This window comes from Syngnathus typhle, linkage group LG7 (assembly GCF_033458585.1).
Source record: "Syngnathus typhle isolate RoL2023-S1 ecotype Sweden linkage group LG7, RoL_Styp_1.0, whole genome shotgun sequence".
Classification (NCBI taxonomy): Eukaryota; Metazoa; Chordata; class Actinopteri; order Syngnathiformes; family Syngnathidae; genus Syngnathus; species Syngnathus typhle.
In genome coordinates, this window is record NC_083744.1 from 7,365,162 (window position 1) to 7,390,730 (window position 25,569).

At 43.3% G+C, this 25,569-nt stretch overlaps 3 protein-coding genes across 8 annotated transcripts; 2 read left to right on the forward strand and 1 right to left on the reverse strand.

Moving 5' to 3' along the window:
* The first annotated feature begins 1,550 nt into the window (after positions 1–1,550).
* Positions 1,551–17,547, forward strand: fam107b (family with sequence similarity 107 member B). 4 transcript variants are annotated; one of them, XM_061283217.1, is made up of 4 exons: positions 1,551–1,728; positions 12,102–12,240; positions 16,343–16,499; positions 16,730–17,547. In XM_061283217.1, the coding sequence occupies exons 2-4, from the start codon at positions 12,113–12,115 to the stop codon at positions 16,847–16,849; spliced, it is 405 nt and encodes a 134-aa protein (XP_061139201.1). In that variant the 5' UTR covers positions 1,551–1,728; positions 12,102–12,112; the 3' UTR covers positions 16,850–17,547. The 4 variants fall into 4 exon arrangements, with proteins under 4 accessions (XP_061139201.1, XP_061139200.1, XP_061139199.1 ...); XM_061283216.1 differs by having other exon boundaries at positions 1,552–1,728; positions 12,069–12,240; XM_061283215.1 differs by lacking the exon at positions 1,551–1,728 and adding an exon at positions 11,010–11,194.
* A 569-nt stretch (positions 17,548–18,116) lies between these two features.
* On the forward strand, positions 18,117–19,939 carry LOC133157015 (glycine cleavage system H protein, mitochondrial-like). Of its 2 annotated transcripts, XR_009714930.1 has the most exons (6): positions 18,117–18,304; positions 18,434–18,516; positions 18,603–18,666; positions 18,738–18,869; positions 19,214–19,409; positions 19,455–19,939. XR_009714930.1 is itself a non-coding variant. In XM_061283213.1 (5 exons), exons 1-5 carry the CDS (start codon positions 18,151–18,153, stop codon positions 19,309–19,311), a joined length of 531 nt encoding a protein of 176 aa, XP_061139197.1. In that variant the 5' UTR covers positions 18,117–18,150; the 3' UTR covers positions 19,312–19,939. The 2 variants fall into 2 exon arrangements, 1 of the variants encoding a protein (XP_061139197.1); XM_061283213.1 differs by having other exon boundaries at positions 19,214–19,939.
* si:ch1073-390k14.1 (deoxyribodipyrimidine photo-lyase) lies at positions 19,436–24,237 on the reverse strand. Of its 2 annotated transcripts, XM_061283211.1 has the most exons (9): positions 23,884–24,237; positions 23,063–23,537; positions 22,327–22,629; positions 21,847–22,022; positions 21,688–21,772; positions 21,321–21,553; positions 21,038–21,232; positions 20,736–20,961; positions 19,436–20,577 (listed from the first exon to the last, which is right to left on the reverse strand). In XM_061283211.1, the coding sequence occupies exons 1-9, from the start codon at positions 24,109–24,111 to the stop codon at positions 20,042–20,044; spliced, it is 2,457 nt and encodes an 818-aa protein (XP_061139195.1). In that variant the 5' UTR covers positions 24,112–24,237; the 3' UTR covers positions 19,436–20,041. The 2 variants fall into 2 exon arrangements, with proteins under 2 accessions (XP_061139195.1, XP_061139196.1); XM_061283212.1 differs by lacking the exons at positions 23,063–23,537; positions 23,884–24,237 and adding an exon at positions 22,718–22,975 and having other exon boundaries at positions 19,974–20,577.
* Positions 24,238–25,569: the final 1,332 nt, after the last annotated feature.

Here is a 25,569-nt window from a genome sequence, read left to right on the forward strand (position 1 = left end):
GATTTGTCTGTAACCAAGAGAAACGGAAACCGCAGTGGGCACCGTTAAAGGGCTTGCTTTACTAGAATAAGCGTACACTTCCCGTTACACCTTTAACACATTTTGGCAAGTGAAAGCTTTAGTCACCCAATTCTGTCTTCAACCATTTTTTGACCCAGGCTCTTTATTTTCACACACACATCTGTTTCCTGCGTAGTGAGAGGATGATTGTGTAAGGCAGGTCCTTGGTGGGGAGTGTTGCCTCTGTCAGAGATGACCCCTCTTGTGACTCATCCTATTGTTCAACCCGGGGCTCCTATTAGTCACACGCTCCTAAATTATGAGAAGGTCCTCAAGGACACTTCATTTAACAGCCCCCGCCTGTGTGTTATTTTAGTCATTTCCAGTAATTCTTGGAAGTTTTTTGCGGCAGTTTGAATGGAGACCCAGCGGGTTAGGCTTCCAGGAAATAAGCAGGGCAAGATACACCATGAAAATCAGGGTTGCTATAGAGCGGATTTAACAGAAGGATGGTGGGTAAGTCGAGCCACTGACCCTTCATTGCTAAGAAGATTACGCTTTATCACAAAGAATACTTGGGATATTTGGTCTGCGACAAGCAGCGGACCAGGCCCCTGTAATTAAAGGAGAAGTGATCATGCTGATCTACTGTAATCAAAGAAGTGAATGACAGATGAACACCGCTGGGTAGGAAGGAATCTTATGGCACACACGGATGGCAAGCACCAATTGTTTAAAAAATGGACCATTTATTTTGGATTTTGCATTTTGTGAGTGCAAAACAAGCACTTATTAAAAACAGGCTTCTTATGATGACCTTATCTCATGTTTCGTTGTGCTGAATGGTGTAGGGCGGATTGTACCTGTATGTTACGCATTTTCTTTTTTGTTTAACTGGAGAATTTGTTAGTGCCACAATCCTATCAGCTAATGTTTTTTTTGGCCAGAGCCAAGACATAACGCATTCGCCATGAGTCAGTGTTGTGACAACAGAAAAAAATAAAGCCAAACAGATAAACAAATAAACAAATAAATAAATAAATAAATAAATAAATAAATAAATAAATAAATAAATAAATAAATAAATAAATAAATAAATAAATAAATAAATAAATAAATAAATAAATAAATAAATCCAAACTTCTCCCAATCTTTTGTGTTAATGCTCAGTGGAACGTGTTTCTACACTTTGCTGCTGCAACTGTTTTTTATCCCCTCCCCGCCCCCAAGATCAAATGGAGAATTAGTATTTATATATGTTTTTAAAGAGTTGTGTGTAAACAACGGCCTCTCTTCCTCTATTGCTTGTTTACATCATTTTTTACATCATGTTGTCATCATGACGGGGTTATTTTAATAAAGGAGTAGAATGCACATGTAGCTGTTTAAAAGTAAAACGTCATTAAGAATCAAAACAAAGAAGTGAAGCAGAAAGCTGGCAAAAAAAAAACTACTTTACAGTAAAGAAGCATTTGTACTTGGGTTGAATGATGAGCGGAGGAGAGGAAGGGGAGTCGCTCTGCTGTGACGTCATTCAGCCACTCCCACTCTGAAATTTACATATCGAGTGTTTCCCGGCTGAGTGTGCGTATGGAGGAGTTGAGCAATTTCCAAAAGACGTAGACACACCTCGAAGCCGACCCGTGACCGTGAGATGCGCTCCTTTTGACCGTTTCACCACTTTTTGGTACACAACTGGAAGAAGTGCTGTCGCCGTTTGACTTTGCGGTGAGTGTGCATGCGTGCGTGCGTGCATGTCTGGGTCTCGTGCTGGCTTGAGGTTGCGTTCATGAGCGTCCTGTAACAAAAGCAGGGCTTGTGATTGACCGTCAAGGGTGGGTGTTGTAAGCCGCTTTTTTTGCAGGGGGACACGGGGGGGCTCAGCTATCGTAGCGAGAACTTACAAGAGAACAAGAAGGCGAATAATTGACGGCGAATTCCAAAATGCAAACTCTTTTGTTCTGCTTTTGTTGTGGCGCGACAGTCAACAAACGGGTCAGGAGATGCAACGTGTAGTTTACACATACACACAGGCTACGTTTGTATACATACTTTCGTCACTTCTCTCACAATCTACAGTCTACTGTTTGGGACAGTGAAATGTTCAGAAGTCGTTTACGTCACAAAGTATATCCTAGCGTACCTTTTTTTTTTTTTTTTTTTTTTTAGCCTTTAATGTTTCGTATATTAAAGAATTGCACGTGCAGCAGATGTTCCTATGATTTACGAAGATGTACTGTTTGAGGGAATTAATGAATAATCGTGAAGATTGCCTTTTAAGGTAAATCAGAATCAATCACTGGGTTTGAGTGCTTTGCGTGTTGTGCAAATTGTATGTCGCAAGACTGTTGTTTAAACATACATGTACACTCACTTTGTCAAAGTTTAACCAAGATTTCACAAACAGGGTCCAATTGGACCGTTTTTGAAAGGTAGCGTGGTGTCGGTGAAAGGGCAACTTTTGCAAACTTTCTCAACTCATCTTTCAGGGACGATCAGATGTGACAGCCGCAAGTGACAGCCGGTGTCCTGTCCTGGCCTGTCCTGTCCTGTGGTGTTGATCTGTCCTGTCAGTCTGCGAGTTGAAGGCGCCCTCACATATGTTAGTCATTTGCAGTGGCGTTTGCTAAAGGATTTACATCTGTTTTCTGATCTTTGAACCCCCTCCCCTCTCTTTTCTTTCCGTCTCTTGTTTCCCGTAAGGGTGGATGCTGTCACTGTGCTTTTTGTTGCGAGTGTTACAACTGGAATGCTTCTACAGTTATTGCGCTAGAAGGAATTTCAATTCGAATGAAAAACTCCGTTCGAGTTGCAATTCTCGACGTCCCTACATGTCCATTAGTGGTTATGGTTCATCTCTTGGGATCTGTATGGATTTGGGTGTGTGTCCACAAGGGGTGACCGTGCGTGTGTGTTTGTTGATGGTATTATCTGAAAACAGTCCTGACGGTCTGTCTGTGGGTTAAAAGTGGGTGAGTCAGCAGAATGCGCTGATCCTCGAGACGTGTACAACTTGAGTTTTTTCAGTTTAGCCCTCTGGCCTTCTTGTTGGTGCATTTTTATGAATTCCTTGTCATACTTTGAAAGTGGCGATGTTACTCCTAATTTCTTTCTGCATATTTGGCTTGTGATGACCTGTAGGTCATATGCATACGGATGAGCGTTCATAACATGAGCCATATTCAAAAGAGGCCCAGGACAAATGGGAAAAAATCATAATTGTACTGTTCACACTACAGGGGGAAAAAAATCAGATATATGTTGGATATGTGCAAAAAAAATCTGAATTGAGTTGCAATGTGATCATCGCTTTAGGTTGGATTTGACGTGACGTAATTCAGCTTTTTTGTGGTTGGGTTTTTTTGTTCATCCAAGTAGGAATGTATGAGCATTTTGTCAGTGTAAATAGAAAATACACGTGAAATTGCTCGAGGGTGGATGGATACATTTTTTTGATATTGTTAAGTTATGGCAGTTGATGCAAAAAAGAACAGAGATGAAATATGCTGTCAGGTTTTCAATTCTGCACAATGAAATTTTATGAAAATAATAAATAAAAAAAACTGATTGCTTTGTCATTTATTTTCATGAAGTAGACTTTATTGCTTGATGGCAAAAGTTTGACTATAACATTGATAGTAATGTGTGAATGCTGTCTTGCTGTTGAGGAAAACACTCATCAAACACTTTTGCGATCCTCAATTCAAAGACCGACGTCGCCTACGATGCAGTCTAAGAAATTAATGTTTTATTATGACACTAGTGATTAAGAGTAGATTTGTGACCTATTTTTTCATGCATTCGATGCCATAGAGGCGACATGATTGGATTAGCATGGAGCAGCCGTTTTATTGAAATCGTCAGTTGTTTTTGTGTTTTCGCCTGTTGCTGTTGTCTGTATAATCTGTTATGCCTTATGAATGAAGTATTAGGAGGCAAAGTAAACAAGCGTGACACAACAGGACACAAGCTTCGTTTACGTTTGCCCTGTGGCTTTCGATTATATATTGTCACTATTCAGGTATTAACTTTACCGTGCATGTGCGGGCATGTAAAAGTCAGTCACGCCGAGTCGGTATGTTTGGTGTATGTTGATTCACTCATAAATGAGATAAGATAAGCATTCACTATTAGTGAGACTAAAACACACACCTCGTGGCTTTCACAAAGAACCCCATTGATTGTGAGGTTTCAATCACGATATGGATCCATTAGTGTGCTAGGCCGCTTTGCAGCAACCCTTGAGGACGGATGACAACGTCCAAGCTCCTTTCCAACCCGAGAGGGTGAAGTATAATTTGAGTGTCTCGGCTGCTGAGGATTGGATTAAGACTTTTGTTAGCTGGTATCAATCTATATGATCTTATTTGAAGCACAAGTAGGGACAGAGGAGACAGAACTGTTACAGCCTGGAAAATAGTCACAATTGTCTGCCTTACTAACTCCAAATATGCAGTTGGGTGCCATATTTAGTACATGACTCAGAACAAAGACCGTGGATGTGGATGCCACTTTTGTGTGTTGGTGTGCGCGCGCGCGCTCTCGTGTGGATAACTGTGGATCGTCTGGTTGCCCGAGGTAACAGTTGTTATTGGGTTTTCCCAGCCAGCATGTAAACAAAGGAGAACCTCCCAAATCCTCCCCGGTGTGCGCCGGTGCAGCCAATGAGATTGGAGATCCCCTCCAGGCTCAGCCAGTGTAAAGCAAGGAGGGAGGCGTGATACCCCTCCGCCCCCGCCCGCCATGAGGGGCGGAAACACCGTAGTAGTGCACAAAGCTTTCAATGTGGAAGTGGAACAGACTTAACAAAAGACTTGTTTTTTTTCATCATACCCGACTTGACAGTGCACAGCGGATGCTACTTGCTTCATGTTTTTGGGGTACAGTGGAATTCCTGATAGGCAGCAATATTTGTTCAGACCTTTCCCCATGGACATGGAAATTTAAATACCCCCCTTGGAAAAGCTTTATGGGCTGTACTGTTTAAGCCTAAAGTAGGGCTGGGCCATGTGGCTTTTTGAAGTCTGCGCAGTAAAAATAAATGTCTTCTAAGATTGTCACAATACAGAGTTGTTCCAGCTTGTTGAATGTAAATGATGAAAAAATCTTCCTTGAAATGGCATCATCACAACTTTGTTGTCAAATTGCCTTACATTGCATCAGTATCTGCCGCATGTATTATGACTTCACAGTAGCGTGCTCAAAGTTCATGTGACAGTTTTGATTAGCTATGGTTCTGGGAAAGAAACTGCTTTTGAGTTTATTTTTTTAGGGGCGGGCTTTCGGAGCCTCGACAGCGGCTGGCAAAAGGGCAACAGGTGAAACAGAGTCAAAACAGAATGAGCGCCGTCTTGATGATGCTATTTGTTCGACTGGGGCAGCGGGAGGTGGAGAGGTCAAAGGGCAACTCCAAATATTTTCTACTGCTTTGATGACCCTCTGTAGCCTCTTCCTCTCTGCATCACTGCCGCTTAGTACCATACTGTGGTAGAGTACATCAGGGGACTCAATGCAGAGTAGGGTAAGTGTGTGTGACTGTGCACACGTGCGAGCCACCTGTTTCCACCGGGCCTTCATATGTATATAGACCATGTGTCACTCTCAGCTGTGAAGCAACAGAGGCGTGTGCTATATAGAGCCATTTTGTATTGACAGGTGTGACCTCTCATCAGCCAGCCCCCCTCCACGTCCACGCAAGGCACGTGTTAAAAATTTGCTTTGAGTAAGCATTTGGATTTGACCCTTTTGAAAGAAAAGTGCCTATCCCTTGCATGCACGTGCTCCTGTCGCTCAAAGCAGGCAAAGATGTGATTGGATAGCCATACAGTTGTGAGACAATTACATTGCAGGTTCATCGCATTCCTACAGCATGACTCGGCGCTGCGGCTCTGCCTTTTCAAACGCCGTCCCCTGTTCATTCGGTAAAGTGCCTTGAGCCCCCGGAGGGCTGTTCGGGGTTATGTAGGGAAAACAAAAAACTATGTCAGGGTTGGATCATGGCCGAACATGAGCAAATTGAATAATAGCAGTTCCAGTATTTCATGGACTTTTTTTTTGTGATGAATGATAAAATGCTTGATTTCGTGGCAACATTCTATAAAAAAATGTAGCAGAATTCAGTTTAGTTAGCATTTTTCAAATTTGGATGACTCGAGTAATCGGGAAGATGATCGGCGGAATACTTGATTCTAACAAGAAACAAATGGAACTTAAAACGTCAAATAGGTTTTGCTTCTTAATTCATTCCTTTAATTGAACACAACTATTGCATCCCGAAATTTCAAAAAGATTACACAAAAACTAGACGCACCCTGCATTCCAATTACAATTATTGACATACTATACTGGCAGACAGGACAAACGTTTTTGCTCCAATGTTACATTTATGTGGTGGTGTCATTTTTCAAAAAAGGACAAAAAGGAAAAACAATCTTGAGATTTGCAACTGCAGAGGTTTTCCACTTAAAATTCTTGCTAAATAAACAAGTAAAAAGGAATGTGCGACTCTTGGTAATTTTGGTTTCAGGATTTCCTTCTGCACATCTCTAATGTGATGATTGGCAAAAGTGGCATGGTGTGTCACACAGCAAACTGGAAGAATCTGGTATTTTTATCTGATTACTGTGCTGCATGGGAAACTCAGCAAACCACTACCATGATTCACTCTGCCCGTAATACCACCCCAAAAATAAAATCCTCATATCTGATGGCGAACAGATAAAAAGCCACTAGAGTAGGAAAAACAGTTCCTATGATATCGCACTCAAAGCTTACATGCCTCGCAATATCTGACGCTATACTGGCCGTGTGTGCTCACATGGTTGCACAGCTTATGTTTTTTGACCCTAGAACCCTGGTTGTAAATTCCCATAACCTAGCATCTCCCTTGTGACATCATCACACTGTGGGAGAAAAGGGGGAGCGGGGCGTCCCTTTGAGGTCTCAATGCACAGGAAGTACAACAGAATCGAAACAACCCGCTGTGATGTCTCATGTTATTCCTCACCCACGCAAGTAGTTGGTCAGGACGAGATACGATTTATAGCGATTTTAAATCTGCACACATACAGTTTAAAATGTAAAGATGGCAACCCCAAGTAGACAACAATGCAACCTGCACCTTTGTATGCATATTTTGTGTTGGTGTTGTTCAATGCCAAATGATCAATTCTTATCTAGCTCATCCGTACTTCACCATATATGTTCGTTTTTTTCCCTTGTCTAATTAGCGCCTTCTGTCTTTATACACATTAGCATAGCACCACTTTATTTCTGAAGCACCATTGTTCGTAAATTTGCACCACGTGACTTTGCTGTGGTTTATCTGCGTGGTCATGGTGTGGAGCGTGTACGTACTTGTGGCCTGCACAGGAAGTGAGCTGATTGTTACCACCGGCTTCCACTCTCCAAGCACTTCTTTCTGTCACACTTTCACCTCACTCACACACGCACTCAAGGCACCCCGGCCGGGGCCACACCCCCTACAGCTGTCATTTAAAAGCCCATCTATCTATCTGTGTGCTTTAATTAGGGCCTCTCCTGTTTATGGCTGAATGGTCGCTTCATTAACTGACAAGCTGCTGGGCGCGTACCCGGTTCCGTCCGGCTTGTAACACAAGGGTGTGTGTGCGTGCGCATGTGCATGCATGCGCGATGAGAGCCAGAGAGGAAAGTGGACAAGGGAGAGTTCGAGAGAAAAGGGGTGTGGGGGTTGCTGTAGGGCTAATGATGACGCCATTCTCCTGAGGGACGGACCTCCCATCTGTGAGTAGAATAGACAGTCTGTCCAAGATAATTTAAATGTGCAACATTTTGTATGTGCATGAGGGTATGTTCATATGAACTATGTCGTTAGGAAACATGCCTTTTAGCGTGACACCTAAAGCTGGTGAGAGTGAAAACAATAAAGCTTTGCTTTAGGCCTCAAGAAAGAACACAAACAGCAAGATGTCGACTGCTATGTTTTGCAAACATGACCTTTATATGCCTTCCTGTGGAAAACATATCATGGCGTGTTGATGACAGAATGGGCGTGGTCACCAGCACGCATCTGACAGAGATAACGGCGAGTTTTGAGAAGGAAGGGCCGTTCACGTCACCATTCAGGATAGGAAAAGAGGGGTCAGATGGTCAAGATGACCACCAGCTGCTTTGTCCTCCTTGCTGTCTGTGTCTGTTCCATGTCCAAGAGAGAAAATCAGTTCAATGGCTTTGGGATTTTTTCAAAATTTCAAAACAGATTTTCTCATAGGAAATGATACAAATAGATCTACAAAAGGCCCCCAAGGTAGGAACACAAAGCATTCCAAGTAAGGCCTTAGAGGAATCCTCAATTTTCTTGTCAAAATCCTCTTTTTTTTTTTTCTTTTAGGGGAAGTGAAACAGAGAAGTCAGTGATGGGAAATGGTTTGGTGTGATATCAGTTTGTGCGATCTCTGCTTCTGCCAACCCCACTTGCCCATTCATTCATTCATTTACTTCCTCTTTTGTTTCCTAAAACTATCACTTGGATTAAGTGGAATAGGGGGCTTTGTATCGGGCTTGATTTTCGGCATGGTCTTTAGTGTGATGATTTTGAGATTCAGTGCAGCCTATTCAAATAGCAGAGAAGGACTGAAATAAACAATGGAAATGTGTCTTGAGCCAACTCCCCTTTCCACTTCCCATTGACTGTCTGACCCAGTTTTCCTCTCTTTTCCCCCAACTTCACTCTCCTTTACTGCCTGAATGCTTTTCATTTAGAATACCTTATAAATGCTTCTCTTTTTTTCTTCTAGACACAGCTCTCAGACCCTTTTGGAAGGCCCATTGCGTTTTCTGTCCTACTGTGTGTGTTGCCTGGGGATGGGATTGTGTGTTGGTTCCCAAGACCAATAAACAAAAGTCTTGTAATGGGATTCCCGGAACAGCAGTGAGTGTTGTCCCAAAGCAGCACCCTGGGAGAACACAAAGGCACATCGAGGTGTTGAAAGAGAAAATACGTAGTCAGGACACGATCAGTCCAGGGTGAAAGTCCGGCTTGGCCCTGTGCTTTTGGTCCGAGCCGACATTAAATGATGAAAAGTGATAGTGTCTGTTCTCTGGAGAAGAAGGACTTCAAGTAATGGCTTGATAGCTTGGGAAATTAGCTCATCTTCTCCCAGTTCATACATAGTGGAGTATAGTTCATTGGTATAGAAGGAAGCCTACAGGGCTGTCGTCGTAGAGAGCTCACAGTGCTAGGATGGAGACGCTTCGGAATGAATCTCGCCACTGAAGCAAGCCCGTCTGTGATTTAAAAAAAAGGAAATAAGTGGACCCTTTCCAACAGAGTTTTATGCACAAAAATTGGCCGCCATCCCAGTGGTTGGAGGGTGCCGAGCTTTTAGTGTCACAATCCAAGACTCATTGCTGCTTTAATGTCTTAAAAAAGTGACTCAACTAAAAATGAGATCGTAGATGAATGCACGCTCAAACATGAGCGTCGTTTTGAGGTACGACCCCTTCCACCCCAAAACAAAAAAAACGAGACAGAGCCATCACTGTTTGGAGGCATTACCTTGTTTGAAGTGGGGGTGATTGAAATAAAAACACTTGCCTCAAGCTGTCAAGAGCATTTCAAAGTAACATGTGACACTATATAACCTGCAATGAATGGAAAATAATTACGTTACAACTAATCAGTAGCGTTTTCCATGTGGATGAAATTCCAATTGTATTGAAACTATTTCTAAAAACTCCAGTGTCCTGGCGGTTATTTTAACACTATGCTTATAAGGCATTCTCAAAAGTTGCAGAATGTCTCTCGTTGTAACGGAGTTTTGCTGAAATAAATGTTCAAGCCGTGCTGAATTTGTACTGTGCCGTAAAACTATTCCAGCACAGTGCTTATGTTAAATACAGTTCAGTTGCATTTAACATGTGCTTTTTAGGAATCCTAGCCTCCGTGTAATTTTTTGGTAAACAGCCTTCCTACTCTACTGCATTTTAGTCTCGGTCATGATAGTGGTACTTGGAGAACAGAAGTATATTTTGATACCTGGTGTTAAAAGTTTGAGAACCACTATCTTGCAATGTTATACCAGATAGCACATTTCTATAACTCTAAATGGATCCAGAAGTGACAGTAAATAGAATATTTAAAGGCAGCAGCGGTAAAGGCAGAAGTGAAGCAGGGCTCCGATTTGAGGTTGTGAGACCCCTTTGAACTCGCTATGTCACTTCCCCTCAGCCTGGGGCCACGCAGGAAGTAGGAGCACATGTGTTAAGCTAACGGACACTTTGACAACACTGCCAGCCTTTGAGAGCCTCCACCCCCTGCTAGTGGCATGAACAAAACCCACCTTTGATGTGCACAGCATGCGTGGGCTCGCGCACAGACCAAGACCCACCCCAGTCCCCAGCAAATCCTTTTCACAGCCCCAGGCTCGTCTACGCACTTTTCTTTTTTTCCGAAACAACCCAAAGTTGGGTCAAATTGATCCAACATCCTGGGTCAATCCAATTTGTGACCCGGGCGTTTTATGGGTGCAGAGTTAGTTCAGCTCCTATAAGGTATTATATATTTTGATTTGTCAACAATATAGTGAGTCCTTGCGGGTCAGGAACGAGTATTTGACAATTTGACTGTAAATGCACATCAGGCAGCAGCATCCTTTAGTGTGCAGCGTCTCGCCTTAGAATCAACCAATCACGTGCCATGTTTATCCTAGACAGGTTTGTTATGTAACGGCAATGACATTAGTGCCTGCCTCCTATTTAGGGATGTTGACCTCTAGTGGTGCTTTGGCTCTATTACAGCAACCCTCAAACGCGGTAGCGTGTTGGGATTTTGAGGAAGCAATCCCACTCCCCATGCTGAATGCTTGGAAAAGAGGCATTTAGAAAATTCGATGGAAAAGACAACGTCCTAACAAAGAGACAAAATGTTGCAATCTAAAATTTAGAGTGATGCATGTTGAACAGAAATGGGAGGGAGTAGAGAGGCAGGGTGGGTGTATGTGTGTAAGCACAGCTATAAAGCTGACATTCAATCCTGACTGTCCCCAGCTGTGGATGCAGGACAAAGCAGAAGCGCTCCGATTTATATAATTAAAAAAAAACCAGGACCGCTACTTCTGGATTGTGTTTTTTTTAGTTCTTTTCGTTGACAATCCAACCCAAAAAGAAGCCATGGCGACAATGTTCAGATACCCCGTCTTTCCTCATCTGCAGGGTGAGTTAAGTAGTAGTTTACTACGCATCTCGATTCATTTGTATTGTTGCTTTACTTGAGTAAAGGAACTTAAGCTATTTATATTGTCTTAGTCACTTTATTCAGCGGTTTGGAATCGCCGGGTCATGTTGAGAAAATGTTGATATATCTTGGCATCTGCTTGACTAAGTCTGGTGGATCTACAGAAAAGTTCATTGATGAAGTACATTGTAAAAATAAAAAAAAGTAGGTTTGATTAAATTCAGATTGATGAAGATGAACAAATTAAAATGAGGTGTGATTGAATGTTATGCGAGAGTCATTTCTGACTAATGGAAAGGTGAATTTAGAGTGAAATACCCTTTGCTTGTCATAATGGCAGTATGTCAAAGTAACTTTTGAAACGGAAAAAGGTTGGATGGTCTGTTGTTCATAATAAGGTGTCATAAGCATTGCTTACATTTGTTGTCGTTGGCTATACAAGTGCGTTGTGTAGTACTTGTAGTGTGCTTCTGGAACTGTGCTGTTTTTGGCTTCAATAAATATCAACTATTACCCAAATGACTTGTAAACCGTGTGGCCAGCAATGGAAATGTGCAGAAAATGAGATAAAGTGAGTGCGTGTGTCCATCTCGTTTGTCCATTTGCATGCGGCTCGTTCTCTTCATTCCTCTTATGTAATGAGTCCATCACTATTATTCAACATAATCGTGAGCATTACTTCATAAAAACAGCCCAAAGGAATAACCGTTTACTGAACACAATATTATGTAAACCCAATTATGATGTCATTCAAACTACAGTGTTATTGTTAGATTGGATAGGTTTCCATCTCCACCCATATTTAAATGTCCCATCTCATACTGGTGGCCTGTGGTCTTGTGTCTGCGTTCAGATTCGCGTGACCCTGGTCTGTCGCTGTCTCCAGGGAGGAGTGTCATGGCCGAGCCAGACTGTTTGGAGAGTGACTCCGATCAGCTCATCAAACCCAAGAAATTAATCAACCCGGTCAAGAACTCCCGCAACCATCAGGACCTCCACAGGGAGCTGCTTATGAACCAAAAGAGGTCTGTAAACACATCAGATGTTGAAACCTTCTCACCAACTGCAGGATGAGTCTCTTTACATGCCTTTTACTCAACGAAACATTATTTTGATAGCACTTTGAAACAAGCATCGCTGTATGCAAAGTGCTGAGTAAAATAGTAGTAATAGAGTAAAAATCAATCATATGATAACCATTAACACAAATAGAATACATTTTCATCAGTATTCATTTGGTTAATCGATCAATCAATTAATACCCTAAAACAGAACGATATCAAGGCTCATGTTGGGTCAAAAGCCAAAGAATACAAATTTGTCCATAGATGACTTTTAAAAGTGAACAAAAAGGGGAGCTTGCCTAACATCTAACACAGTCAAAGGGAAGGATCAGTAACTGAAAAGGTTTGATCCCCTTTGAGGATCCGCTTAGTCCCCTTGCAACCTCTAGTAGCCTCTGGTCTGCGTACTTGAGGCATCAGATAAACTCTTAATATGTTCAGGGAGCCAGTGAAGGGAGGCCAGAATTGGAGTTCTGTGCCCCCCCCCCTCTCACGCACATCACTCTATTCTAGCCTCCACTCATGGAGGCTGAGGTAATGTAATTCACATGGGACGTCCTTGGTGTGATGGTCCACCTGATGTCAGCTACTTGGGGGGGAGGTGTCTGTTAGGTGTCTTGAGCATAACATCCAACCTCCAGCGCCAGTATTATATAAAGTGCAGGCCACGAAGCCTTCATAACGTCTCTTACATAAAAGCTGGGGTGCATTTGTGTGTCACAGATGCGTTATGCAAAAAGCTCGCACGGGGCCAAGCAGGTCATGTGGTCAGTGTGGTGAGATCGCCCCATCCCCACTGGCGTGTTTCCCTCCTGGGATGGAGCGCTAGCATCTTTGTGGCAGATCTATAAATAGCGACAGATGTTACATCACGGGAGTGTGTAATAAAAAGACCGAGAGTGAGGCGACGCTACAGAGTGAGGTCGAGGTCATGCAATGAGTCTTTTATGCAGAATTTATCTTAGAGAGTTGGAATGATAGCATTAGCCATCTTTTCTACCCCCATAGATTATCCCAGCAGGCCAAAGCAGACTTGCAAGTATGTTCTGCGAAATTAAAATCTTCTCTGTATAATTATTTACAACATCCACTCGTCTTTTTTCCTCGCCTTCAGTAGAATTTTTTAAATTTTTTTTTTTTTATAAAGTGCAGTGAATCCTAGTTCTAGGGGTAGGGACCAACCTCTGCCAATGACTAACAAGGTGGCACCACGGCACTTAAAGTATCATAAAGCGACGCCATTCGTCTCAAATGCACACAGTCATGAACTTAGATACATAATGTTGTTGTTACAACATTACACAGGGCTAAACACGTGTTACCTTAATTTACAAACATTAGTATGACGCTACGGCATGCTGGGAATGTGTGAAGTGTGTGAGGAATGGAGCACTTTTTTCTTTTTCCAGCGGATTAGTCATGACCATGAGAGTGCTGATGGGGTGGCTAGAGCTGCTGTGGATGCATGAAAAGGGCATATGATGTAATCAAGATTACAAAACAGTCGCGGCCGAGGGCCGTTCTCCGCCGGTGTACACATACAAACGCGTGCACGCTGAGCAATTTTAAGAAAATTCCTGTGTTTTGGAGAAAACATTGGAGGGGCATTCACTGTGCATAGCGACCGAGCCAGAAGGGTTTATAATTATGAAAGCATTTGTCCACACGCTAGGGAGGAGAGTGGTAAGCATTTTTTAGCAGGCACTGTTATTACTCTCTCTGACCTCAATCTCCTCCACCATCATACAAAAAATAGAATGGAATCTTATTGACTTGGCAACAGTGGTTTTAGAGTTAAAAAGTGAAAACATTGAAAGTCAAAAGTGGGAGTTTAGTTTGTTTTGTTTTTTATCCACAATGGAGAGATTAGTGAATTATAATCTGAACTTTATATGCATAGATGGCTAATTTACATACTTTTACCCCCATGCTGAGTTTCTCCGTCCACGACTTCTACGAGGCTAAGCAAAATCCACTATTTTCAAGCCTTGGCTGCACTACACAGAAATACTATCGTGTCAAAGGCAAGAGACAAACTAGTCTTCATAGTGATACATTGCCAGACCCTGCAGTTGAGGGGCTTCGGTGAGTCGCGACTCCAAAGTAGTTAAGTGTTTTGATTGTTTATTTACTATATTGTTGTCACAGCAACTGACCATCACAGTCTGGTGGGTGTATTTAGTCATCGATTGCTAGTTTCCCAGCTATCATTCTGTTCCAAGCAACAAAAGAGTGGAAACATGAGTTCAGAACTGAGTAACCATTCAAATGAATGATTTTGGATGTTCAAATGGCCGTGCCTTTGTCAGACAACTCTTAAACTGCATGCTCACGCACACACGCACACAATTTCTTCTTCACTCAAGTAATCATGGTGGAGGTAGAGGGAGAGAACTCCCACAGCTTCTGGGAACATTGTGAGCACGATTATGTAACGTTCAAGACTTAGTAATACGTTTAATGAAAGTGACCAGATTCATGACGACGGCATGTTAGTACATCAAAGGAGGAGGGTGGTTGTTGTGTTAAAAAAATCTTAAAGTAATGGTGGCCTTTTTCTGCTCTTATGTAATCTTTTGTGTGATTGGGTGTTGGAGGGGCGTTGTGAGAGAACATGGGTGTGTGTGTGAGAGTATGTGGGGGGTATTGTATTAGTGTGACAGTCTATGTAGAATTGTGAGTGAGTGAGTGAGTGAGTGAGTGAGTGAGTGAGTGAGTGAGTGAGTGAGTGAGTGAGTGAGTGAGTGAGTGAGTGAGTGAGTGAGTGAGTGAGTGAGTGAGTGAGTGAATGAAAGGTATGAGTGAGTGAGTGAGTGAGTGAGTGAGTGAGTGAGTGAGTGAGTGAGTGAGTGAGTGAGTGAGTGAGTGAGTGAGTGAGTGAGTGAGTGAGTGAGTGAGTGAGTGAGTGAGTGAGTGAGTGAGTGAGTGAGTGAGTGAGTGAGTGAGTGAGTGAGTGAGTGAGTGAGTGAGTGAGTGAGTGAGTGAGTGAAAGGTATGGTAATGGGAATAGAAAAGTGTGTGTGCGTGTAAGTTTATGCAAATGCATTTTATCGAGCCTCTGCGGATCCTTTTCAAGCTTTTAGTGCTCATCCATTTCCATCTTAGCCTCTATCCGATCTTAATCAACCCACAACTTGTCTGAGTTTTTGGAGGATGACATCACAACATTTGGAATTGCTGCGTGATGTGCGCACACACACATGCACACGAACTGTCCCCAATGAGTCTTTTGACATCAGCAGCACATGCCCATGAGTTGTGATCCTCCCCAGGATGCGCTAACCGCAATGAGCAATACTTTCACAAACTTAGTCAACGTTGAACTTTTTATTACTAAATAGTAGGTTTTTAATAAATTATACCCAGATTAAATGGAATAATAAGGTTAAAATGAGAATGAATAGAGTTAATTAATTCTATTTTACCTACACTTTGTATGTCCTGGTCTATGGATATGTTTTAAAAATCCAATGGGGTCCTTGAGTGCAAAAGTTTGTCCATCCCTGCATTTGAAACCTTTTCCTAAAATACTGCCTGTACACTTTTATGAGGTTTTATGATGACAATTTGACCTTGCAACAGATTTTTTTTATAACGTTATTTCTTATAGAGATGAAATTGTTTCAAAATCCCGCCAAAATTAGTGATGGACTAACGTCTTGGAATGTAATGTAGCTTATTGCGGCTCGTGTACCATCAACTGTGTGTGAACAAACACATTTGTGCGAGTGTGGAATTCACAAACCCACTTGCTTCTGACTTGTGTCTCTGCAACATTTGGAAAAGTAATGAGAAGCAGGCTATGATTTCATCCCTTTTTCCCCTATGGTCAGTTCCAGTGCTGGTCCGCAGACTGGATAATTTGCTACAATTGGCTCTGGATCAAAACCAAAAGAGAGCACCACTGACATGTTTATAATCCAAAACACTGAGAAAGGGGAATACGTGTCACAAGGCGGAATGAGGTCATGCTCATCTGCAGCATATTTGATTTAATTGATACTTCTTGTTGTTAGTACGCGCTAGTAACGGGCTGTTTCTTGTTTGTTTGTTTTGCGCACAGGGGCCTGGCTCCTCAGAACAAACCCGAACTCCAGAAGGTTCTGGAGAAGAGGAAGAGAGACCAAGTCCTCAAAGCTCAGAAGGAAGAGCAGGAGGCGGACAAGAAGAGGAGCGACTTGGAGATTGAACTCATGAAAAGACAACAAAAATTGGAACAGGTAATGGCTGCAATATTTCCAGTCATTAAAAAAGAACAGCAATGTAATAAACGGAACAATCTTAATATACTGCACAACGGTGCCTTGAGATTTGAGTGACCAGAATTGTCAAGAGCTGTGTTTTGCTTTGCATAAGAGCGCTGTGGCAGAGGTCAACTCACCTCACAACAAGCAGCTGTTAGATTGTTGCTCTAGGCCCGCATTTAATCAAACCGCACGCATCTTTGCAGCTGGAGCTGGAGCAACAGAAGAACGAGGAGGAGCAGGAGAACACTCCTGAGTTTGTGAAAATGAAGAGCAATCTGCGCCGGACCAAGCAGGAGACAGACGGCGACGAGAGAACCACTTAGACGTCACCAGATAGTGTGCGCGCGCGCGTGAGGTGATCTTACCACAGTCCGAGATGAACTTCCTAGCTGCCCTCACAACCTCGCAGTTCCTAACCTGCAGTGAGGAGAGACTTTTACAGACTCAAGACCCCTCTCTTGCCTGCCCGCCAAGGACCCCTAACCCATCAATACACACACACACACACACCACGCATAGATACACACATAGTTTTCTTCCTTTGTTTTCACTCCTTTCTCCACACACCACGCTGTTGTGGCACGGTGGTTTGCATTTGTATTTTTTTGGATTTGTGTTCTCACCTACAGAATCACGAAAAAGAAAAGTGGACACTGGATGGACTCTCTACAAGCTGTGTAATTGTAAAAAGAAGGGGGGAAAAAAGCCAAGCAAAATGTGCTTTTCTTTATTTATGTTTGTAGCTTTTTAGCCTGCTTCTAGAAGAAAAGGTGGGCTGGGGAGGCAAGGTTGAGGAACACTTTTATTAGTCGTTTTGTGTCATTTTGTTTGTCTTACAAGTGTATTTAGTTTATGAAGCCAGAATGGGACAAAGGGAGTTTGTTTGATTTTGTCATTTAAATCATGCCACTTTCACAGATGATACATTTTGGAGCAATAGAATTCCCTCAAGGCATGAGTGAAATTTTCTTTATATATCCTGTTGTTTTGTATTAATAAAAGTGTTAAATACACCCTATAAGGTTTTTAGTGTAATTCAGAGATTTTGCTAGAATATTTTATTGCTACGTTTTCTCTGTCCAATACAATATGCAGAGTTTATATCGATATTAAGGTAAGATGGGATGTTGTTTGTTTGGGCCCAACTTGTAGAAACGCTGAAATGCCTTTTTGGAGGCGTGGAAGGGGGGGCGTTCATGTTTTTGAAGCAAGATACATTTATAGAGACCTCTAGTGGGAGTAGGAATGCTTGGAAATATCCAGCCATCATTTTTCTGCACCACTTATCCTCATCCAAATTGATTTGCCCGGTGATTATGGCGTAAGTATGCACATAGTGCAATTTAGGCATGCAAATTAGTTTAAAGAAATTAGCATTGTGTGTGACAATAATATTTAAAGCAAAACGAGAGCTTTGAACTACGACAAATGCTCCGTTTAAATTTTTACCTACAAAGGCCTGTCATGAACAAAAATTAAGAAATATTTTAAATTCTTGCATTAAGGATTTAATATTTACAAATTGCTACCCTGTCATTCGGTGATACTCCAGACCAGCAGGTGGCGCTAAACACATGCCTGCGAGTGTTTGCCCACTTACTTACATGTAGGTCAAAGAAGAAAGATGTCTGCCTGTAGTCTTGTCCGCTGCTGCATGTCTTCTAACTTTTCCCCACTTTTCCCTTTATTATCACGCCCGGTACAGCGTTCGTCTAATCGGTTTTGTCCTAAAGTCTGGCTCCTAAGAAGCATTTCGTCGTCGAGCCGGTTGTCTGCAGGTATTACCTCGCCAAGGTCTACTGTGTTGTTTGCGTGCTAACACAGTGGCTACCCACCAGCTAAAGTAAAGAAAGAACTCTTTACGTACTTTTTAAAAAAATATTCTGTGTTGAAAAAAATTCTTCCAGCACTCAAATTCACAGACAAGCACGAATGGATTCGTGTAGGAGACGACGGACTCGGGACTGTCGGTATCAGCAACTTTGCTCAGGTACATTTAGTCCTGTTGAGTGAATCAATCAAAACATCAACACTAAGCGATTAATTACTTGGGTCAACGCTAAATCTTGCTTTCAGGCGGCCCTGGGTGATGTGGTTTACTGTGGACTGCCGGAGGTGGGAACCCAACTTGCCCAACAAGGTAACCAACATCTTAAATGAACGTATTTAAATGTAATACATGTACTTATTTGTCCACTTCTGTTGTCTTAGACGAGTTTGGTGCTCTGGAGAGCGTTAAGGCTGCTAGTGAGCTTTTCTCTCCATTGACTGGGGAGGTGGTGGAGGTCAATGCGCTACTGGCTGACAAACCAGGCCTGGTCAACAAATCTTGCTACAAAGATGGTAAGCAAAAAACAAACAAACAAAAGTTTGTCACCAAAACAAACTTGGTGTGCCACCTGGTTCAAAAAAAGAAACCCCCATCCCTAAATGTTGACGCATAACCACTGTTCTTTTTTTTCCCTCAATTTTAAATGTATTTTTAATTAGATGCAAAAGTTTGGTCACATTTATTTCTTTGTGTTTTATATGGTTTATAATAACCAGGCAGTGCTAAGGTCTGACAAAAATATAATAATCTCTTGCACTAAATAAAACTTGCACTAAAAAATAAATTAACTGCAGAATTGTTAATAATGGTGCTGCAGCCAACAAGTTAACCATTTGACAATTGGTGTTTAACACAGGATGGTTAATGAAGATGACCATTGCCAAGCCTTCCGAGTTGGACTCCCTGATGGACGAGGCGGCTTACGAGCGATACATTCGCTCCATAGAGGACTAAAACCCGTTCACACTTACCTCCTCAAAACACCCGCTCGGCCACTCTGCCAGTGTTGTGCAAATGTGAATAGCTGCTTATAAAGGTTCACTTTAAGGAACCTCAAAAAAGCCCCAAAACAAAGAAGTGATGTTCGAGTAAGTCACGTTTATTTCCTTGATATTTCAGTTGAAGCAGGCATAAGTGTCCTGGACATGAAAAGCACTTTGAATTTGTATGTACACTGTGGACAACTGTACAATAAACCCATGATTAACAAAAAAAATATTTCTTAATATTTTCACGTTATTGTTCAGAACTCTTGCAAGAAATATTTTGTATTGTAAGCTTCAGGCATTCTGCCACTAGATGTCAGCAGTGAACAAACTAGCCACTATTGGTTCACAAAGTTTTGTATGTTTATTAATGCATCGTTTTTTGTCAATCAAATAGTGACTTTAAAATGTTAATTTGAAGATCGGGATGTCTTGTTTTATTGTTTAACTGGGACCTAATTACCGGTAGTTGAATGTTAGTATTTGCTTGTCTGATAACCCAAGTTAGCCGTTCAATAGGAAGAAAGTGCTTTTCCAAATTCTCAAATGTATTTTGTTTTTATTCTAAAACCATCTCATCATACTACCCATATAAATATTTTTTTTTCACTTTTTTTGTAAAGTACAAGAGTTAGAAATCACAAAAAATAAGATTGAAAAATCCTGGGGGGACTGAACCTGGGGGTTGTGGCTATGGATCACCTGTGTGTAGTAAGAACAGCCCCACCTGGTAGGCTCGAGAAGCGGTCCTTTGCGTTTGTGGTGCGTCTGGCTCTTCCCCGTGGTGGGAACTGTGTGGGCGGGAGCCCCTCCATGCGGCGATGGTCGCTCTCCAGCCTCTCCCTCCTCTGCGCTCCTTCGTGCAAGACACTGGCTGTGAAGTCTCGCTCGTTGAGGAATGCCACCGTCTCGTCCCTCTTGCGGCTGACGTAGCCCTTGAGGACGGCGTTGTAAGGATTGGCGGCGCCGTCCGCGTCTGGGTCATCCATCTGATGCTTGAATTCCATGCGTGTGATAACTGGAAGGAGGAACTGTTTTTCTGCAGTCGGGTGAGCTAAGCCCAGGGCCTCAGAGACCAGGCGAGGGGGAAGAGGCACCAAGTCGCAGCCCGAGCGTTTGTCCACGTATTCTTCGTGTTGTCTTCGTACTACAGCTACGTCTTGAAGAGAGCGACTACGCCTCTCTTCCAGGTTTGTAACTATTCTTTCAGGGTACGTTTGCCCCAGCACCACGCCTGAGTAAAGAGGAGCGATTTATGTACTGACATTGTGAGCAAGGAAAGCAATTATTACAGACATTATTGTTTGATCTGTCTCGATTGTAATATTAAAATGGTTTTGTGAGTGTAACATCAGTTACAAAAGTATAGTTTAGAGAAGCCGCATGGCTTACCTGCACGTCGTAGCATGGACGCCGGGCATTTCCATGGTTTGTGAATGAGCTCATCAGGCAGCTCTGCAATTTCAGGACACCATTTCCTAACATAGTTGCCATACGGGTCGCAGGTCATGGCGGCATCGACGGGATGCATGACAAAGTTCCAGTGATCCAGTCCGCACATGCCACCATTCTGCCACATCATGGCGTCGATGGCAACGTCGGCATCCACCAGTGTGTCCTACGCACATGCGCAGATGTTCATGACCGTTTAATACGTGCACTCTAAACGTTGAGTTAGTCTAACGTTGTCCTACCTGAAACCAGCGGTAACCTTCCTGCCAGGGCAGATGGAGGTACGCTATGAGGAAAGATGCCACTACGTGCCTGGCATAGTTGTTCATCCAGCCTGTCAGCCACAGCTGCCTCATGGCTGCGTCCACCAGCGGGTAGCCCGTACGGCCTCGCTGCCAAGCCTTCAGGTGATCGCCATTGCTGCTCCAGCGCAGTGCCTACAAACATCAAAAGAGCCATCTGTACATTTTCTATTGCTAATGTACAATAATGTTGAGAAACATGACACTGGAATGTATTGCCAACCTTGTACGGGGGTCTGAGAGATTCCCAGGGAAGGTCAGGAAACAATGTGAGCTGCCAGTATGCCAAATCCCTCCATGCCAGTTTGCGTTGGAATTTTGCAGGTCGACACCTTGCCCCTTTGGCGTCCCACAAGAGCCAGCGGGGGCTGAGCTGACCGAAGTGGAGGTACGGCGATAGAGTGCTGGTGTTGGGGGAATCAGCTCTGCCTGACTCTTTGTCATATCTGTACACACCTGAAACAGGAATGGAAGGAAACTAGTGAGACTCCTCATGGTGGATTTTAGTAAATGACGTGGTTTGTAGGTTAAGCAGTATGTGTGGGTATAAATTGGATTGGGGGTCTTCAGGCTGGTGCACGGTGTCTCACCATCGTGGAGAAAAGCTTCTAGCCTGGCATGAGCGCCCTCTTCTCTGAAATCCCAGGACTTGCGAATGGTCTCTGCCCAATCAATCTGAAAGCCGAGAATTAGAATTCATGACTGAATTCTGTAACGGTTTGCCATGTTGTTCTGCGGCGACTGCTAACCGTGGTGCCGTCCTTCCTGCGTGGCATCCGTGCAAGGTCTAGTGTGTCCAGAGCGATGCCTTGAGGCCAGCTGGAAGGTGCGGGCAGAGACGTGGGCGGATCCAACGGAGCACCGGATGTGGAGCCTGATGGATTTTGTCTGCAGCAGCTCATGAAGTGAGACACGGATCCAATTCCTAGTAAACAAATGAACACTTTTTTTTTTTTCTTCTCAATTGTTGTAACTACTCATGTTAAAGTTACGATGTCGGGATCTGGAAGCCGTGACCTGCTCAACTTATTTTGGAATGACTGGATGAGGAAGTGAGCATCCAGGAAATAAAATCAAATGATGAATGGCTGCATTATTTCCTAGTTACAGTGTTTATTTCAACTTAAGAAGTGAGATTTTATCACCTATATTCCCTGCGATTGTTGGCCATTTTTGAGGTAATGTAAAGACACGCAAAGCTTCAACTTTCTGGACAGTGTTTGACGCACCTCTGAGTCCCACGCCCTCCGTGCTGACAGAGTAAGGATCTCTAGTGCAGTAGGAGTGGAACATCTTGCACTGGAGCCCGTCTTTTTGCAGCGTCGATACCACCTTGTCATCCCGCTCCTTAAGCCAGGGCTCGTAGAGGGCATTGGCCAGCACTGTTCGGGCCCCGGTCTCCTTCACCAGCTCCTTCAGCATACGTAGAGAGCTGGCTCCGACACCGGTCGCCTCCAGGAAGACCAGATGACTGCCAATACCCTCCAAAGATGACCGAAAGGCGATCAGAGCTTGATGAAGCCAGTATTTACCTGTCACACAGGGGTGGACAGAATGAGTGGACAGTGAGACTAGTTGAAGACAATAGATCACCACTTTGTAATCCAATGCTGAGAATACATGTTGTCATGAAGGGGATGGAGCTGGGCGACCAAATGCAGCTTGGACCAGGGTTTATTGAGGGAACTCAAAGGACAGACTATAAGAAGCTCGACTCAAGACGAGAATAACGGAACAGAAAGACAAGACAAAGACAAGAAAGACGACGAGAGACGAGAACAATCCGAAAGGGAGTGACAAGCACGGGAGGGGAGGGGCGAGCACACAGACACGCGAACCTAAAGTATGACAACATTAAAACAAGGAAACGAACAGAGACGGATCGTGCCACATGTTAAAAGGTTCATTAGGTTGAATACATTGATTGACTCAAAATGAACTCAATGACACATATGTCCAACTTACAAGCTCCTCCCATAGCCACAGTCATTCCTGGCCCCTCTTCCTCTTCAGGGCTCCAGATGAACACAGGTATGACGGGGGCACCGCACTCCAGGGAGCCAACAAGAGCCGGGTTGTCACACAGCCTCAAGTCCCTGCGAACCCAAACCAGTACCGGCGCCGTCCCCGATGGAGATCGGGGCAAACCAACAACGTTCTGGGCTGCCGCTTTCCGACGCTGTCGTCTGCTTTTGGAGTGTTTTATTTTCTCCGACTGGTCCATGTCATCTCTTCTGCCCATGCCTTGCTGGGCAATAACAGTCTGACTTGTACCAGACATGTTCGGGCATGTATCTTTCTCGAGGGTTCTACTTCCTCCATCCTTTGACTGGCCGTTTAGATTAGATGCCCCATCAAATGTCTGTGGTCGGGTTCTTGGGTGATCTTGTGCATCAAGAAGAGACAAGGTCACTGCTAGTTCCAACTCATCATCTTCAGCCTGCCATGGGAAAGTAGTATCATTTTTTCGACTATTTTGTTCAATGTGTTCAGCACTAGTATTAAATAATTGTTCACAAACAACATATAACAGTTGCCAGAGAAAGGTCCAACTTCAGGTATGTGATCAACAAAAACAATTGGCTTTGGCTGCGATGAAATGTAAATTTACAGATGAACTTGGGACAATTCTTTAGAAAGGACACAACAATTTTATGGAAGAACAAAAGGGAAACTATGGCTTTAGCAGTATAGAAAAAAATGATAGTTGGATATTTATTGTTTAAAACTGACACTCCCTCAACGTCATAACGATTAGGTAAATAGCCAACGACAACATTACAAACCTTGGCGAAATATTCCTCATGGATGGAGACGAGTGTGGCGTGCAAGGAGCGGTTGGCCGACGACAGAGGCTGGACGACGTGCAGAAACCGGGCGCGAGTCTCCTGGTGACCCAGGATGGACAGAAACATCGCGAAGAACCCCTCCGGATCCTCCCGACCCAGCAGCACTTCTTTAAGGAGTTTTCGGACCACGACCAGCTCGCCGTCATCTTCTCCAGTTTGATGCATCTTCAACTGGAAAGTGATTGTAAAGTTTTTCTACGTATTTTTCTTACGTCCAACCCCAGAAAGCGTGCACCACACGTGAGGCATAGACACGCAACTGCTGTTACCGAACAGCTGATTCAAGTTACACAAGAAGCGAGTTTTGTAACAGCAGTCACTTTTGTAATGAACAAACATTACCACTAAGGGGCGCTAAAGTCTAAAAGAAACTAGACAAGCGTCGACGTTTGTTATCACCATTCGACATTTCTTGTTCATTATGTGTAAGACTCACCGAATTCACATTTGATGAATTACCCACTCTGTTCTCCTCGTTCATTAACATAACAGAGTCATTGGATTACTTGGGCCATCCCTTAACCACTTTATTTCTGTGTGGAAAAAAAATGATTAATGACATGGGTCCCTACTAGCTAAATGTGATCAAACCAGCACCCGTGTTTTTTCATTTGAAACACCCCCCCCCCCCCTTCATCTTGCTTTTTCAAGTGCACCCCTGTGATGTGAGGCTGCAAAAGACAAAAGGCAACAGACGCAGTAACAAGCGGTGAATTTTTAATCATTCACTCTGCACAGGGATTGATTTTAATGAGACTGTGCATACGCTTTTGAGTATGCACAGCAGGGAGCGTGGGGTTGAGACTCCTGTGTTGCAAACTCTGGCATTCCTGATAAAGGGATCACTCATTGTCTTTGTTTGTTGACAGTGAACTATGCCCAAGTGTTGCAGGAGTGTGACTCATGTGGTCCATATCGTTCGTCGGAGTGCGTTGAAAGCGGCGGTATGTGCAGCGAAAGAGAGGGAGAGCGAATGAGATTGAGAGAGAGGGGGAATCAATAGTGTTTAGACAGAGATGTGGAGTCTAAGTGTGTGATCAATAGAGAGCAGAGAGGAGAGATTAGCTGCTTTTCTCTCTCAAACTAACACTGACAAATTGGTGAATTGGTGTATCGGCCCTTGGGCTAAACGGATTGACCCGCTGTTTCCATGTTCTGCCGTGTACTGTCAATAAAGATCTCTGTTCTGTTCATTGAGGCACTCGGCGAGGGACGGGACAAAGCATCGGAAGAAGGGGGACTCGGGAAAGACTGTGGAGGACCTGTAAAAGACGAATGGAAGGGAACTGGAGGTACACATCTAAGAGGCCTTTTTTGATCGAGCAAGACAGACAAGTTGCCTTCGGTTCAACTTTGGTTATTAGCTAGGTCATATTTGTAAACAGGCTACCATGAGCAAGTTTATTGCCAACATGAATTATTTAGTCAGTCTGGAAAATATGTTAACAATGCCTGGATTTCTGCCAAGTATTTTTTTTTAATCAGCTTACCCATTGAAATGTGGACCGTTCCTGACAAAATGTTTTATTCAACTATAACAATAGAGAAGGTAAGTCAATCAAGGGAACATTCCATTATGAATATAAGACTTCTCAGACTTCAGTTCAAGAAGAAAATGATTCA